At 47.9% G+C, this 15,851-nt stretch overlaps 2 protein-coding genes across 2 annotated transcripts; one reads left to right on the top strand and one right to left on the bottom strand.

Moving 5' to 3' along the window:
• Nucleotides 1–2,074: 2,074 nt before the first annotated feature.
• On the top strand, nt 2,075–5,152 carry LOC144093773 (uncharacterized). The gene is made up of 3 exons (XM_077627474.1): nt 2,075–2,187; nt 3,349–3,389; nt 4,320–5,152. The coding sequence occupies exons 1-3, from the start codon at nt 2,144–2,146 to the stop codon at nt 4,937–4,939; spliced, it is 705 nt and encodes a 234-aa protein (XP_077483600.1). The 5' UTR covers nt 2,075–2,143; the 3' UTR covers nt 4,940–5,152.
• A 4,341-nt stretch (nt 5,153–9,493) lies between these two features.
• LOC144095334 (uncharacterized) lies at nt 9,494–10,789 on the bottom strand. The gene has a single exon (XM_077629100.1). The coding sequence runs from the start codon at nt 10,787–10,789 to the stop codon at nt 9,494–9,496; it is 1,296 nt and encodes a 431-aa protein (XP_077485226.1).
• Nucleotides 10,790–15,851: the final 5,062 nt, after the last annotated feature.

Here is a 15,851-nt window from a genome sequence, read left to right as displayed (position 1 = left end):
TTACGAAACACTAATCACCGCCAATGAACTTGTTCAGGATAACTCCGTTTGTTTTATTTACTTTAATTACAGCCGAACTGAAAGTATTATAGTCATGAATTGCGTCCTTCAACTTACATCTTTAACATCGCGACGTAAAATAGCTCGAGTAGTTCTGTTTCATAAGCTCTATCATCATCCTATCCTGAGTAACGAATTCGTTCTTCAACCTCATTATATATCACATAGCTTAGATCACCATCACGAAGTCTGTCTCGAAAGATTTAACACACAGGCCTTCCTGCAGTCAATCGTGGCTCGAACATCAACGGAATGGAACCACCTTCCCAGAAACATTGTTTCCATCAACGACAACTCAATCTTTCGTACTGTTTTAGCTAATATTGTATATTGACAAGATTATATATATTGTGTTGTTGCTTATTGTATTTATTGTTTTATTTGTCATCGTGTTACTGCTGTTATTGGTGCCCCTGTAAACACTTCAGATATGCATTTTTGTTTTGTTTGCTTAGCCCACACCCCTCTTTAATGTCTTTTCTAAAAAGGCCGTGAGGGTATTGTAAATAAATAAATAAATAAATAAAACTAGAATGTGCATGTATGTCAAGGAAACCCTTGACTAAATACAGTCCGAAAGCGAGCAGTTCGCTTCTTTAATAAAAGTCGGCAGGCTCACACACAGCAGCCACGCCTGTTAGCAATGGCCTGAGAATTTCAAGAACGAAAGCAGCCATCAAGTGTGAAGTTAGTGCATTTGCTTTACGATAATTAGGTCGACGCTAACTCAATTCTGCGTAAAGCCAATTCCGTTCCGTTCAAAGAAGGCACCGTTACTCCCGTAATTCAAAAGCCGACGAGGTACGCGATCCTAATAATATCAAAATTCCTTTTTCCTCCGCACAATCGCCGAGTGGAGAGCACTATCAGCCATTGTCTCTCTTTTATCTGACTCGTGACGTGTCATCGAACGCTCGCTGTTAATCGTGCTCTGTAGGCGTAAGCATATCGCAATTTCTCGTCTACTGTCCACGAACTATAGCCATTTAAAAGTAGGAATTTAGTGTTTTGCGGAATATCTATAGGTGTGGACTACAAATTTTTCTTTTTTCAAGTATCGTAATATATATCTTAAAAAATTCCCCACACTTATTCTATTACGAGGCTTTGCGATACTTACGCTGCGCACGCAGATACATTTTAATGCTCTCATTGCTTCTGCAGGCTATGTACCGGGTGCGGACTGAATGCCAGAAATTACGGTGGTGTTCCCGAGTTATCTTCAGGCCGCTGCACTTGTTTTTTTTTTTCCCCATCATTATTCGATTTGATTCTTCGCCCCTCAACTATGGCGAAATGCACGTCGTGCAGTGGTTTACTGCCCGAGCCCCGTCACTGAGATTGTGCATATTTTTCGATCTTTATGCTATGTTTGGAGTTATTGTATCTCGCGCTTTGCTTTCATGTTCTACTTATGTTTCGTTCATTGCCTAGCTGTGCATTCACCTTTGGTTATTTTTTTTTCACTAGCAGAAACGAATTATGTGCAGTCATTTTCTAAGTACTAGGAAATACCTGTTTGGTCTAGTAGCATACCGAAGTGTGCACTATAGACAAAAACTAAAAAAAGAAGATAAATTTAGCACAAATTCAATGCTGGACAATTCTTACCAGGGCTTGATGACTTAAAGGTGATAGAGCAGTCTCGGAGTATTACACAATGTTCAGCGCATATTGGGTGAAGGTGGCGATTTACTCAACCTTGAAGCGCATCAAAGTTCTGAGTCAAGATCGAGTGACATTCCTCCGGCACGTTTCACCCACGTCATTCACCTAAAGAAAAGTAACTAATACTATAAAATCAGACGGCATTCGTGCTCCGTCTTTGCCAAGCCAATCAGAGCAATCCAGGCGCCAAATGAGAGCGAGATAAGACCGACGATAAAAAGAACAGGAGACACGCGAGTTATCAAAACGAACAGACAACCTTTTCCTCTTTGTGACGGCAGTCAGGTGGGCTTCGTGTGTCTAGAACAACAGTCGTATCAGTGGAACAAAGACTCCATTGTGCAGTGAATTGGATATCTTTAATTCCATCGTTTGCGCAGTCAAACGAAGGAGGAGATAAACGGCTGGCCTGTCGATGCACAGATCATTACGGTCAGCGACACAAGGAAAAGCAGACAGGTAAGCTTCGCTGCTCCATTTGTATTGAGCACGCTGGATTCGCTTTACGGATATATTTGGTGCGCTAAAAAAGAAACATTCACAGATAGTTAGCACATACTTTAACCTTTAAGTTAACGCCCTCCGTCCTATTGTCAAAATGCTCGATGGACACGTGAAAAACTCATTTCGTTGCCGCTCTTCTCTTTTTTTTTCTCTTTGTTTCCATCGCCACGTGTAGGGTAGCCTACTGGGCATCGCCTGGTTAACCTCCCTGCCTTTCCGTTCTTCTGTTTCTCTCCTGGGGTTTTGAAGCCGTCGTCTCATACGCTCAATACCACGAGCTCGGCTGCGTTCAAAGCCACACTCACCCAGCCACACTCATCACTGTCTCTCTTTTTTGAATCAGCTTCGCGAGCGCGCACCTCCGGGTCTTGACGGCGCAACAGCTTGCGTTCACGACTACGCTCACGGTGAAGTTCTCGCGCTTCTTTAGAATGCACCAGCTTTGTTGATCACTCTTTTCGGGTTCTCAAGTCGCACTGAAAGAGGTGTCGGTTCGAATGAGGTCTGTAACACAACCTAGCGGACAGAGAGCAACTTCGGGGAAACAGATCCCACGATCTGCGTCTATCGCGGGAACTGAGACGTCAGGGCTTCCGCGCGCCTTACAGCTCCCAGACGACGCGACCTCTGCACATTTTTTCACTAGCGGCTGGCGCTATGAAATATGACAACGATGATGATTATAGCATATGGCATCTCCAAGAAATTATTCTGCGTTTTCGAATAGAAAATGTGTGACGTCATTCACAGCCGATGCAGCAAGCGAAATACGCCACACCTCAACTGTTGCTAACAATGCAAAGTTGGAAACTGTGTGTTTAACATCCCGAAGAGACACGTGGACTATGAGGAACTATGCTGTGCAAGGAACCGGATTAATTTCGACCACCTGCGGTTCTTTAATGCCCTGTGACACAGCGAAGCCCACGGGCTTAACTGTTGCCATCGTGCATTGTTTCTTTTCTTTTGTAGTGAGCAATTTTTCTTCATTCACACTCTCTCTAAACTGGTCTTGGAATAAATGTTAAAGAAACAGATTAGCCACGTTAAAGAAATATCCTGTCTCTGAACGTTAATGTAATTATAATATTAACGCACTATCTTTTCATGTTGCAGCAAAATGTGGACAGCTCTCCTCTTGATTGCCTTTGTAGCAGGTAAGAAATTTAATTTTCTCATTATTTCACTCGTGCGAATATCATAAAAAACTTGGCTGCATGAACAAAAAATTTAAGGCCTTCGCGGTTACATCTTCCTTCGAGAGCAAGAAAAACAACAGAATCAGTAGTTTTGTGTAACTTATTTCAATGTGTTGCTCCGGCATGTGGTGCTGTTTCTTGGCATAACCACGTACAAAATCAGCGAAACAAATGTCATGCACAGTCGGGGACAGAAGTCTCCACCATACGTGGGTAGCAGTTGAAGCTGGTAGCTCGGTTGTTAGACAGTGGCTCGCCATTAAAGCTGCGGAAAGTCGGACGAGCATGCTGTAGAGTATGATGAAATAATACGATCGTTGACAAGCTAGCCATCCATGTAGCAAGATTGTTTTTCGCGCGTCGTGGAGACCTTTCCTCTTATAGTAAATAAGCCTCTCTCAGCTTGTACCTGTTTACTCAAGTCTAAAACAGTAAGAGAGAAACGAACCAGTCAAAACGAGGTTAGTCGGCACTTTTTTATGTACTAGAGCAAAGATAATTGAAAAGAAAAAACATGTAAATCGACTCTTTAGGGACAAAGATATAAAAATAAAACTGACATGTGCTCATAGCAGAGACGAGAATAACGTCCAATTTTGGGAACATAACGCTCTTTTCATATGGAGGTCGGATCTGTCTGTACGGAATCGCACACAACAGCCTCGGCGAGCACGTTAATTAAGAGAGAGAGATAAACACGAGGGGGGGGGGGGAAGGGAAAGGCTTCCGGTTCTGCATTTGTTGTTTACATTAATGATTTTATTGAAGTCGTGAATATGCGAGAAGAAAACCGTAGCGGTACATATAGCGTGCGAAGAGCGGAAACTATAATGTTTCTATAAGCGAAGTTCGTTACATTAAATAGCCATCGCACCTGCTTGCATGCAGGCACCCACGGGCTCTCCGGCGACGTCACAGCCGAAGACGTTAACCCCATCGTGGAAGATGCCAACGCCTACGTCGACTCGGTCATCGAGTTCGAGCTGCCTCGACGCATGGGGATCCTTGACCCGCTGACGAGACGCAACTTCCAGCCCATTAACGGAAACCACCTCTACGTGTCGGTGCGATTCGTCACCATCAACATGACCGGCTTCCGACAGATTCGGCGCGACGGCGACTGCCAAGTAACCCGGGTCGTCGACGAACGCCGAACGACAGTGCGCTGTGACCTCCTTACCGATCTGGACTACCTTGTCGTCGTTAACGCAACTGCAACTCACAAGAACATCGAGCGGCGTAACGTGAAGGTGAACGGCACCTTTCACGCAGTCAAGGGCCCGCTTACCGTGACGTTCGAGAGGTCCCTTCCGGTCAAAGTTGAGTTCTCGCCTAGGTACGACGGGATGGCGAACAGTGTGGCTCAAAAGTATCCACGTCCAATGTGGTACGAGTTCTTGGAGCACGAGTTCTACTTTACGATGATTCAACTCTTCGAATACGCCACGCAAAAGGTTTTCGCGACAGAAATGCTCCGCGCTGTAAAAGACATCCCTTTTCCCGAATAATTCTCACTTTAACGCTGTTTCCATTTTTTTGTTTAGTTGAAACGACGCTCATAGATAAGAAGCTCACAACAAGCGTATAAAGTTCAGCGCCAGATATTGGTACCCTGCCCAAGCAGGGCAGGATTCGACTTTGGTGAAAAGCCTCTCCTGTGCGGTTAAACACTGAAAAAAAAACATGTCCGTTACATCAATAAAGACCATTATTACAATTTATTTTGTGTACGTTTCATCGCCATTCGCAGCCTGAATCGCCGAATACGTCACGCTATAGAACCTGCGGAATGTTCACAAGGCACACACGTTTGTGACTCCACGTCTCTGATGCCAATTCACCGTCCACAGCCATGGATTGCGCCTTGAGGTGAAATCGAAGGATAAGTACACGGATTCTGCCTCCACTCAAATGTGATAGATCGTTTCGATAAAATTAAAGACAACGCTATCGAGATTAAGGTTTTGACAAGCTTTGCAGGGGTATAACTGAAACAACAAGGTCATTGAACACAGCAGGATGACTACGAAGAAAGGTGCGAAATACGAGCGAGCACCGTCATATTCGTATTCGGAAAGCTAAACAGAACTGCGGGCTGTAATATTTAAAATTTCATGTATGCAGTGATTAGCACTCTCATATCTACAGCGATCCTAGTCGCTTAATGAAACGCAGCGTCTCATTGTATTGCTGAATGAAATCACAACCATACTTTCGGAATTTGAGTAGCGATAAGACACCAGGCGCTCACCAGTTTAAGTGCAGGGAAGGCGAGAACGTGCAGAAGCTCCGCCGTCTGTTTCCGCCACAGCTACTGCTCGTGTGTAGCCTGTAATCCACGTACATGCAGCTTGTAATCCAGACCTTGTGTGTAGCTTGTAATCCAGGTAAAGCTGACGCCCTGAACTCGGCATTCGAGGCAAACTACGGCGCTTCTGTGCAAGATAAAAGCACGGAGGTAATACATTTATCTAACACTGTCGTATAAACTAAGGCCTAGTCCATATATGAGAATCTTTAGCGCCTGCCGTCCTTTACGGTGCAAGCAGTGTAAAAATGAGCTCTGAAGCGCTCTTCCTTTAAGTTCAGTAGGGTTGAAGCGCAAAAAAAATTCAGGATACTCCAAAATTCTTCATGCAATCCTTCTTTATTTTTATGCGGCGTTCTCATATAAACAAACATAACTTCAACAAATATAACTAAATATAAGCAAAAAAATGAACAAGTGTCCCTATCAAAGTTGGTAACATCTATTCTTGTTCCCCGCGTTTCCCTCAGGAGCCACAGAGAGCGGGTTCGCTTCCACCGCATTAAATCTGAATAAACAGGAGCGGAGAGAAGGAAAAGAAAAGAGGGAGAAAAATCGAAAACGACAACAGCGGAAGGGAGGCGCAATACCTTTCTCGACATTGCACTTCGCTTCGGCGGCCCCACGGCTGAGCGGCGTCCAAGAATTTGTATTCAAATGCAGGCGGCCACCTAAATTTCTGGCGCACATGGGAAATCAATACGACACGCGGCCGGTTCCGCGGCGCGCATTCTTTGCAACCGCTTTCTCGCGGCTATAACTTTTCAAAAAGAGATAGAGAGAGAAAAGGGGGGAGGGGGGATAGAACGCGCCGCCAGACGCGTCGAAAGCCGCGTAAAGTAAACTGAAAAAAAAAAAAACGTGCGAGAAGGTCCAAAACAAAACCACTGTCGGCGTAAACACAACCGTGTCGGAGGCCCAAAAAGCAAAAGACACGTGTCGGGGGCACCTGGAAACGCAAACAAGATGAGACACAAGGACAGAAAAGTTCGATTAGCAAACGCGCTCACAAAAAATAAAGAAAACATCGGCGAAGGACCGCGGAACCAGCGAACCGTTGCACCATTGGGGTGCAGGACCTTTTTGCGGCAAAAAATAAAGACGGGGAAGGGGGGGGGGGGGGGGGAACGTAACGCGGCTTCTTCCGTTCAGCGACCGCCGCTGGCCGGCCAAAGTCTGGAGCGTGCGACCGCGCGCTGGTTGCGCGTATATGGACACATTTATATACTTCTATATCGGCATATATATATATGCGGGTGGACGACGCAAGCGAGAAGGGTGTTCGGAGGAAAAGGGGACGCTTATATAATACGGTAAAAATGGCGCCACGCCACCGCCGCCGTCTTCATTGCTGATTCTCGTCGAGGGGCGCCACTTGGCATTCATGGCCATGGCCGGCGTCAGTGGAGCACCGCGACGCGGCGGGCCGGGCATCGTAGAGACAAAAGAAACCGCGATGTCATCCCCCCCCCCTTCCTGGCCTATCCTCAAAGCACAGGGAAAGGGGCATAACCAATGAGAGCGTATACACGCTATAAACCATCCTCACTCTCTCCACTCTGGCAGCCTCCTCCTCTCTCTTCGTTGATATTCCTTTCCCTCGGCAGTCCCTGTGGTTTGTCCTTCCTCGTGAGCGGCTTTGATGGCCGACCTCGGATACCGGGCTAGACGGCCGCGGCCAAGAGCCGTATACAAAGAAAAGTGGAATGGGAACCAACAGGCAGCATTAAGAATGCTGAAATGATGGTTCGCTATTCCTTTTCGCTACGGAGCATCTTAAGGCCGAATGGTATGTTGTGCGTGACGTAGGCGAAATTGTCCGTCGCGTTTCTGTAAATGGGCGACATTGGCCATCTCCGAAGCGCAGCAACCTATTTGGGCAACACCCACCACGGGCTGTATCGTCGTATATGCCCCCGTCAGGAATAGTGCTGACAGTTCGTATAGTGGCGGTGTTAAGCACCCGATATATGAGATGCAGCGATACTTCAAGTAAAGCGCTACTATGCCAAAACTGCGGACGTCTTCGAAGAAGTTCGTCAATTCATCGTCATCATCACACTACGTACAAATCAAGACGACGAGACTACTTGACGCATTCAGCGATGAGCTCCATCGTTGGACAAAGAGCGATGTCGACAATATTAAGTGTTTTGCGATTATGTTTGCCATCAATCTACGCCAAGAGAGCAGCTTTTCAGAACGACCAAAGACAGGCTGTTCAAAAAGCGCGACAAAATTCCCGACACCCAATTGAAGCTGTGACCAATGTGCTTCAAGTACGCGTCAAAACTATGAAGTAATTTGCAAGCAATTGCACTAATTTTTGGAGGTAATTGTACTTTTTGCGAGGAGTAATTCGTAATGTAGTTTAAATATATTCGCGATATTTCTAATATAGTATTTGGTAATGTAATTTCATTAGTTTTGAAAGTAATCTTTGCATGTATGGCTCTTAGAGGTGGTTTGTCGATTAGGGAACGTCTAACGGACAATGCTGCGCGAGCCTTCCCCACATGCCTGTTGAGGAGGAGGAGGAGAATGAAGAAGCGGAAAGGCAGGGAGGTTAACCGGAAACATAATCGGTTTGCCACCCTACACGAGGGGAAAGGGGTGAAGGGATAAAAATGAAAGAGAAAGGAGGGTAATTATGAAAAGTCAGCGTTCGTAAAGGTCACAACATATCGTGCAGGCCAGAAGTTCGCAAGAAGCGGAGCTGTGCCTTGTAGGCCTTCACCGCCGACGATCGCCGCGGCCAGTGACCGAGAATCTTCATTTCTGTCAGTGGGCGTGGATCTAGACGCTTCATCGCACCACATGACTGTGGAAACTTCATAATCATATGGTAGGTACGCGAGTGACATCCTACGCTGCTTCTCCCAAAGTTGCAGTGCTGTGCACACTACACTGGAGTAGAGAAGGCGGGCCAAATCCTGAATGATTTTGATTTGTAATGATTAGTGATCGACTCGCACTCGCGCTTTCGACAGATTTGCCTGCATAGGACGAAAAAGTCTCCCAACCAACCATACACAGTTCTGCTGCGTGAGGAGGAAGAGGAACAACTTTACGTCATGGCCTAATGGCATCATGACCTAATGGCGCCGTGACGGGGGCCCAGGCGGTAACTCAGCGGAGGATCTGAGGCCTTTGTCGCTCAAGAGCCGTCGAGACCTGCTGGACGGCCCAGGTTTGCACGTCACGGTCAGAGCATTCCGCCGCAGCCGCGAGTCGCGGCGGAATCGTTATGCTTTTAGAAGCCTCGTCGGGGACTTTTGTGCAGTCCCACAGGATGTGCGTCAGAGTTGCCCTCTCCCGCTGGCACACGCGACACACATCACTTTCATGTAAGTTTGGGTATAGATGAGTCATTAACACCGGGGTTGGTAAAGAACCAGTTTGTAGTTGTCTAAACAGCACCGCCTCCACTCGGCCTAGTCCCGGGTGTGGGGGTGGGAAAGTCCTTCGAGCGAGGCGGTAAAACTGCGTAAGTTCATTGAACGTTGTCATGTGGTCTTTGGCACTACACCACGTTGGACGGTCGGTTGCAGCGGCGCGGTTGGTTAGCGCTCGCGCCACTGCATGTGCCGTCTCGTTGTGGTTAGCGTGCTTCTCCGACGCATCGTTGCCCGCATGCGCCAGGAACCACCTGATTCGTTCGGGTATCAGCGTCAATGATATCATTTTTCAAGAGAATCATCGCATCTTGGGTGCTGAGGGAACGGCGAAACCCAATGATCGTGGTGGGATAAAGTCACGACTCCTCCAGGTAATCCTGCCACCTACACATGAGGACGTGCTCCAACACCTTGCCCACGCAGTACGTGAGCGAGATGCGCCGGAGGTTGTCCGTGTTCGGTGGCCTGCCTGGTTTGGGAATAAGGATTGTTTTGGCAGTCTTCCACTGCTGGGGCAGTGACCCCGCCCTCCAGCACTTATTGTAATAACCGGTGAGGTTCTCGATCGCCACATCGCTGAGGTTCTTGAGTGCTCTGTTCGAGATGTTATCTGGGCCGACCGCTGACCTGCTGTTTAGTTGGTGCAGAGCCGCTCGAACCTCCTCGACGCTGATGTCGCGGTCCAGCTTCTCGTTAGCTTGACCGCTGTACTCGGGATGGCTATCCGTGGGTGTAATTGGGAGGTACTTGCTGTCTATACGTCTGATTACTTCGGGTTCCCGGTATTCTGTGACTGATCTGTAAATGATCTTTGCGAGGCGGTCGCGTTGGTGGGATTTTGTTTTAGTCTCGTCGAGCAGATGCCGCAATAAGTTCCAGGTCCTACCGCAATGCATTTGGCCGTCTGCAGCGCTACAGATTTCGTTCCACTGTTGCGTGCAGCGCACCCGACAATGGGCTTCGATGGCGTGATTCAGCTCCGCCACCTTCTTCCTGAGGCGCCAGTGGAGTCGTTGCTTCTTCCATCTATTTAGGATAGAGTGCTTTGCCGCGATTAAATGCGCCAGGCGGCTGTCAACCTTGTCAACCTTTTCATCCGTTTCTATGACCTTGGTCGCCTCCTTGATCTTCCCCGCGATATGGGCTGACCATTCTGCTATGTTCTCGATTTCCTCCACCTCCGTTGGTAATAGGCTACGGAAGGCATCCCAATCCGTAAAATTATGTTTTCTGGTGTCCTGCGAGGCCTTGATCTCCTCTGGTATGATGACCTCTACGATGTAGTGGTCGCTACCGAGCTCACACCCCGTGTTGTGCCAGGAGATACTGCCCTTCTCGTCGTTCTTCACAAACGTAAGGTCCGGCGTCGTGTCTCTGGACACAGAGTTCCCAATCCTCGTAGGATCAGTCGGGTCTGTGATGAGGGTGAAGCCCAGGTCTATTGTGTCTTGGAACAGGTCGCGCCCCTTGGCCAATTGCTTGTTATATCCCCATGCCGGGTGCGCCGCGTTGAAGTCCCCGCAGGCGACGAGCCTGTGATTCCCCGCCACTGTGCTTGCTATGTGAAGGAGCGTCTTGAATTTCTGTTTCTTGTGTAAAGGGCTGCTGTAGACGTTGAGCAGAAAAGTGCTGTTCTTTTGTTTCTTGCCCATAACGACCTCGATGAGAGTGTATTCAATTTTACTGTTTTGCAACTCATGCTCAATGAAGGTGAGTCCCTTGCGAACCAATGTGCATATCCCTCTACCACCGGTGACCTTCGGAGACTTGGCGTATACCCGATAACCAGGTAGCGATACCGCATCAGTGCGAGTCTCTTGTATCAGGATGATGTCGGGCTTGCGTGCTACTTGTGTTATGTGTTGCTGCAAGACTGCCTTCTTACTAGCGAAACCGTTACAGTTCCAGTGCCAGGTCACGAGACCCTTCACTGTTGTTATAGTTGGTGCTGCTGCTGAAGCGGCCATGATTGTTGCGGATTGTACTGCTGCGTTATTTGCTGTATTGCGTTCGTTAACTGCTGACACGTCAGCTCAATGGCGGCGAACTTGTCGTTAATCATCTTGGTGATGGTTGTTTTAATATAATCGTCGAGCCCGTCGAGATGCTCCTCGATGTGGTCAACCTTATCTTTCAGGTTGTCCATCCGGTCATTAAGCTTCCGCTCCTTCGGGTTCTCGATTGACCGTCTCTTGGGTGCCGGTTCCTTCTCGGCGGATGTTGGTGGTACAGCACTGTGATTACCCGGTGTGATGTCACATAATACTGACTGGGGTGTTTCGTTGCTGGTGAAATGAGTAGTCAGAAGGCTCTTGATTGTCGCGATCTCGTTTGCCATCTTGCTAATAGTGGCCTCGTGCCTACTCACTTTCATCATGAGCTCGTTGATTTCGCGCCGGAGGGCCTCGTTGGCTTCCTTCAACGTCCTCATCACCTCGTCTTCCCTCGACTTGCTGTTGTTGCCGTCGGCGTTCTTGATGGTGCTAACGGTCTTACAGGTTGCGGTGCTATTAGAGGTGGTGGTGGTGGTGGTGGTACCCCCCTGTGCTTTCTTGGCATCGTGCCTTGCTGCATCGGCCCAGCTCACGCGGTCACGTGACTGTGATCGCTTACGGCTAACACTACGCTGCCTATTCTTGCTGACCCTGCTCTTTGAGACGGACGCGTGGCCACCAGCTGGGCCGGCAGGTGTTACAGGTCTTGACATCAGCGATGGAAATTCCTCAGCTCTGAGAGAAGCTAGTTGTGGCTGCTGCGCTTGTAGTTCGGCCATCTTGCGCTCCCATTGCCTCTTTTTAACTACGTATGGGGTCTTGTACCTATTCTTACAAACCTTGGCACCGGTCAGATGTTGCCTTCCGCACAATTTGCAAGTGGGGGTGCATCTATGGTCTTTTTTGGGGTCAGCGGCCCCGCAAGCGAAGCAAGCTTTCACGTGGGGGTTTGGACAAACATCGCAGCGGTGACCCACCGTTCCGCACTGCTTACATACTTCGAATTGTTTTCGATATAGGCTGCACCTGGTAAGAACGGGACCATAGCACACGTAATTCGGGACCTTCAGGCCCCTGAAAGCCACGATGACTGTGGTCGAGCTGCCAATCCTCTTCGCGCCAAGTGCCAAGGGATTTCTCGAGGTGACAATGTTCCGGTCGATTGTGGCCGGGGAGTCCTCTATTGGGATACCTCTAATAACGCCTTTAACGGTGCCGTATGGCGCGGTTTGATATGCGCCAACCACGTGTTCTGTGCCACCAATGCAGATCGATTTTATCTCAGCGTAACGTGTAGCACGTGTATCATCGGGGGTACTCACCACCATAATGTTTTGTTGTAAGTTGGGGCAGAAAGTATCCGCTGCCCCGTCGTCCCTTGAAACGTTCGCCGCCGTCATGATGGCCGATGCCACGGTGGCGATCTGAGTCCTCGCGATGTTAAGGCCTCCCCGAGGCCGCACTATCACCTTGGTCTCCTCTCGTGGTAGGGCGTCCGGCATCCTTGCTGCCCTCGTCATCGAAGCTTTCACTTTCCTGGCAAAGTTGTTCGTCGTAGGTGTTGACTGGCGAGCGGCAAACCCTTCGCCGGCCAAGGTCTTTACCACGCCGGCCAACGTGCGACCAGTCTGCACCGTTGTTGAATTCCTCTGAAGAGAGTTCTTCCCCTTGTACCTCAACACACATCTGGCTAACGCCGGAAATCGCCGGGTCCAGAACAATGGACGTCGCCATCTCGGTTTGTACAGCCGCCGCCTGAGACGATAGCCTTCCCACGCCAAGGTTAGGCCTCGCTATGGGCAGTTCCAAACTCTTCGTTTAGGCTTAGAGGAACGGCGCCGACCTCCACAGAATATCTCGGAAAATTGGCGAAACCTCGTACCTTGTGGTAGCCGCCGGTACTGGTTGATAACCCGCACCTTCACGGATACAATGGTAATAGTTATACCGCAGTAACAAATAATTAACACTGCAAAATTGATCATAAAAGCCGGAGCCAATGTCTCCGTTTCGCTGGCATGTCTTCTTCATCTTCCTTCCTGCTGCGTGAGGAGTTTCTTGAAATCGGGCTTTGATTCGTATGTGGAGGCAGTGGCTTCTTATAAGTGTGCTAAATTTTCGTATGGAAGAATTTCTGAATGAAAGCAAAGATTAGCACTCACGTTAACATGTTTGCGCAGCGTCGATACATTGAATAAATGCGCAAGCGGTCCTTACTCTCTTCAGTCAACGTTTTTGATGATTTGGCCAACGTATCGCAATTGTCACAGGTCTTTGGTTGGATGCTGGTATTACTTCCCGGCCCGCACAAAAACCTGGCCAAGGCTTCGCATAACTTTTGCGAATTCGTCCATAGCAAGAACATGGTCACCTTTCATGGCGCTTCGATACGCACATTGTCATCATAAGAGGTCTAGTGGGCCCCTCTAAAGAGCTCTGCCTGCAGCCTGAATTCTTTTACAATTGCGGCCTGGACTCGCAGCCTTACTATTTTATATAGAGAGGCCTGTGAGTGGCGAGGCATTCTTTGAAGAGATTATTCTCAAGAAACTTCGTATCGTGTCTGCGGTGTCAGTGTGCATGAACGTCCAAATGCCTCAGAACATTTCTAGTGGGAACGGCGGATTAGAAGTGCCTGGCCGTCAGGGGAGAATCATGTTATTGATCCATAAAGGAGGTTTCGAAGTAAGTTTTGTGAAAAGGAGTTTAGCTGCTTTTATCACATCAAATCTGCACTTAACCTCTACTCTAAGCACTGGAGAACTGACACAAGATCGTGCAACTCCATGAATTTCATAAATTGTATTAAAACTTTGCAGACGTTCGTTACACATTTTTTCTAGCTCCCGTCAGAACAGCGCGTCTTCTCTAAATTCCTCAGTATCCAGCTTTTACATGCATCACATCCTCCAAGAGATCTTTTCTGCCAGCTGCAACAGAAAATTGGAGCCAACTCTCAAACTCTATTGTGAACAAGCTCGAGTCTTCTAAATTTAGACAGCCATTACTCGATCATTTTAGTCAATAAATAACACTGAATGCACGTTTTCAAGACAGTGCTTTGACAAGTAACAAAATTCTCTTTTTGTTACCTTTGCTTCTACAGTCATTTTGCCACTTTGCATTGTTCAGCATTGTAGTGTATCGTATTACACTGCACTATATACCGTATCGCATCTCACTGTATTTTATGAAATTTTGTTGTATTGCATTGGCTTAGCATTGATTTCTTTGTACTCTGGGATCAGTAGCCGAACACCAAAGCCACTGCGCAACTGCGCTGGATGAGATACTCGTAATAAATTGAAGAAACGCACCTAGGGAGTCATAAGTCGCAGGTTACATTGCATGACACTAAAGAGCGAATTAAGACGACGAGGTGATAGAGGAAATGAGAGTTTGAGTCCCTTTAAAATATTACTCGAATATCATCATTTCACCCATTATCATACTAATCATCCCCATCATCATAAATTGTCGCTATTCCCATCACCAGCGTTTCGTCAAGAGCACTGGTCCCGACAGCCTGTAATGTAAGCCACACCCATTGCGTCACGCTTGCTCTCTCTTCCTCCTTTCCTGTGCTACCGCTCACCTCACTTTTGTGCTGCTACGGGCATGCACCGTGCATTGGTTGTGTTAATTGAGTTTACAATATCGGCTCAATGAAAATCATTCTGCAGTACCGATTCAATGGTGGATAATCGGGCTGTGCAACGTTTAAGGCACCACGCGGACATTGCTGTGGCAACGCGGCGGAAGTGAAGGGCTCGCTCGAAAGAAGACCGACAGAGCTCAGCGAAAAGCTCGTTACATCAGCATAGCTTTGCAGTCATGTGCCTCCAATGGGGAAAAACACACACACACAGAGATACCTTATTCCATCATGGGTTGACAGTGTGATAGCATCAGCAGATGTTTACTCTTTTACCGGAAGTGACGATATTTCCGGTTTGGCGGCGTCGTTACTTCCAGCCAATGAGGAATGCTGCGGTCTGGTGACGTCATTTTTCTCCAGTCCATGGATGAATTTGTGAGCAGCGACGCATTTTGGCCCCATGGGGATTCTAATGTTGCATTATTGTTGTTGTTGTTGTTGTCCTCATACATAATATGGCACATGCCCACGGTATTATGTATGTCGCATTATTATGACGAGCATTAAGAGCTGTCCCGCACCTCATCTACTTCCGCCTAGTTCCGCGAAGGAAAAAAGGCAACGGTCAACAGGGCTTGCACGCGGACAACATTTGCGCAAGCTAGGTGCCGTGACACGCAAAAGCAGTGTCCAGATCGGTAAATTTTGTTACCGGTCAGTGAATTCCGTCAGGTAAATGCGTTCAACTCTGATGCACAAAGTTTGATCATTATTTTTATTATCATTGTGCCCTTATGTAAGCAGCAGCCGTGTCAGCCTCGGTGCCCACTTCATTTGCCGTTTGTGAGGCTTACCTTGAGGGTTTACGAGAGACTTCATGCAACCCACCTGGAGATGAATTTACGACGCACGCACGGAGATGACGCCTAAAGAACAAAACACAGACGACGTCGCAGGGCGGCGTGGGTAAATTTCTGTGCTATTTATGGTGGCCGATAATTCGAACCACAAATCTGCGTTCGATTCTCGCAAAATGGTCTATGCCATAGAGTTTTTTCTTTAAGCCAATGGATGGACCAATGATAGCCACTAGAGAAGGACAGAAGGGAAGAACTGTGATTA

This window comes from Amblyomma americanum, chromosome 6 (assembly GCF_052857255.1).
Source record: "Amblyomma americanum isolate KBUSLIRL-KWMA chromosome 6, ASM5285725v1, whole genome shotgun sequence".
NCBI classification, from domain to species: Eukaryota; Metazoa; Arthropoda; class Arachnida; order Ixodida; family Ixodidae; genus Amblyomma; species Amblyomma americanum.
This window is presented reverse-complemented; position numbering and strand designations above follow the sequence as displayed.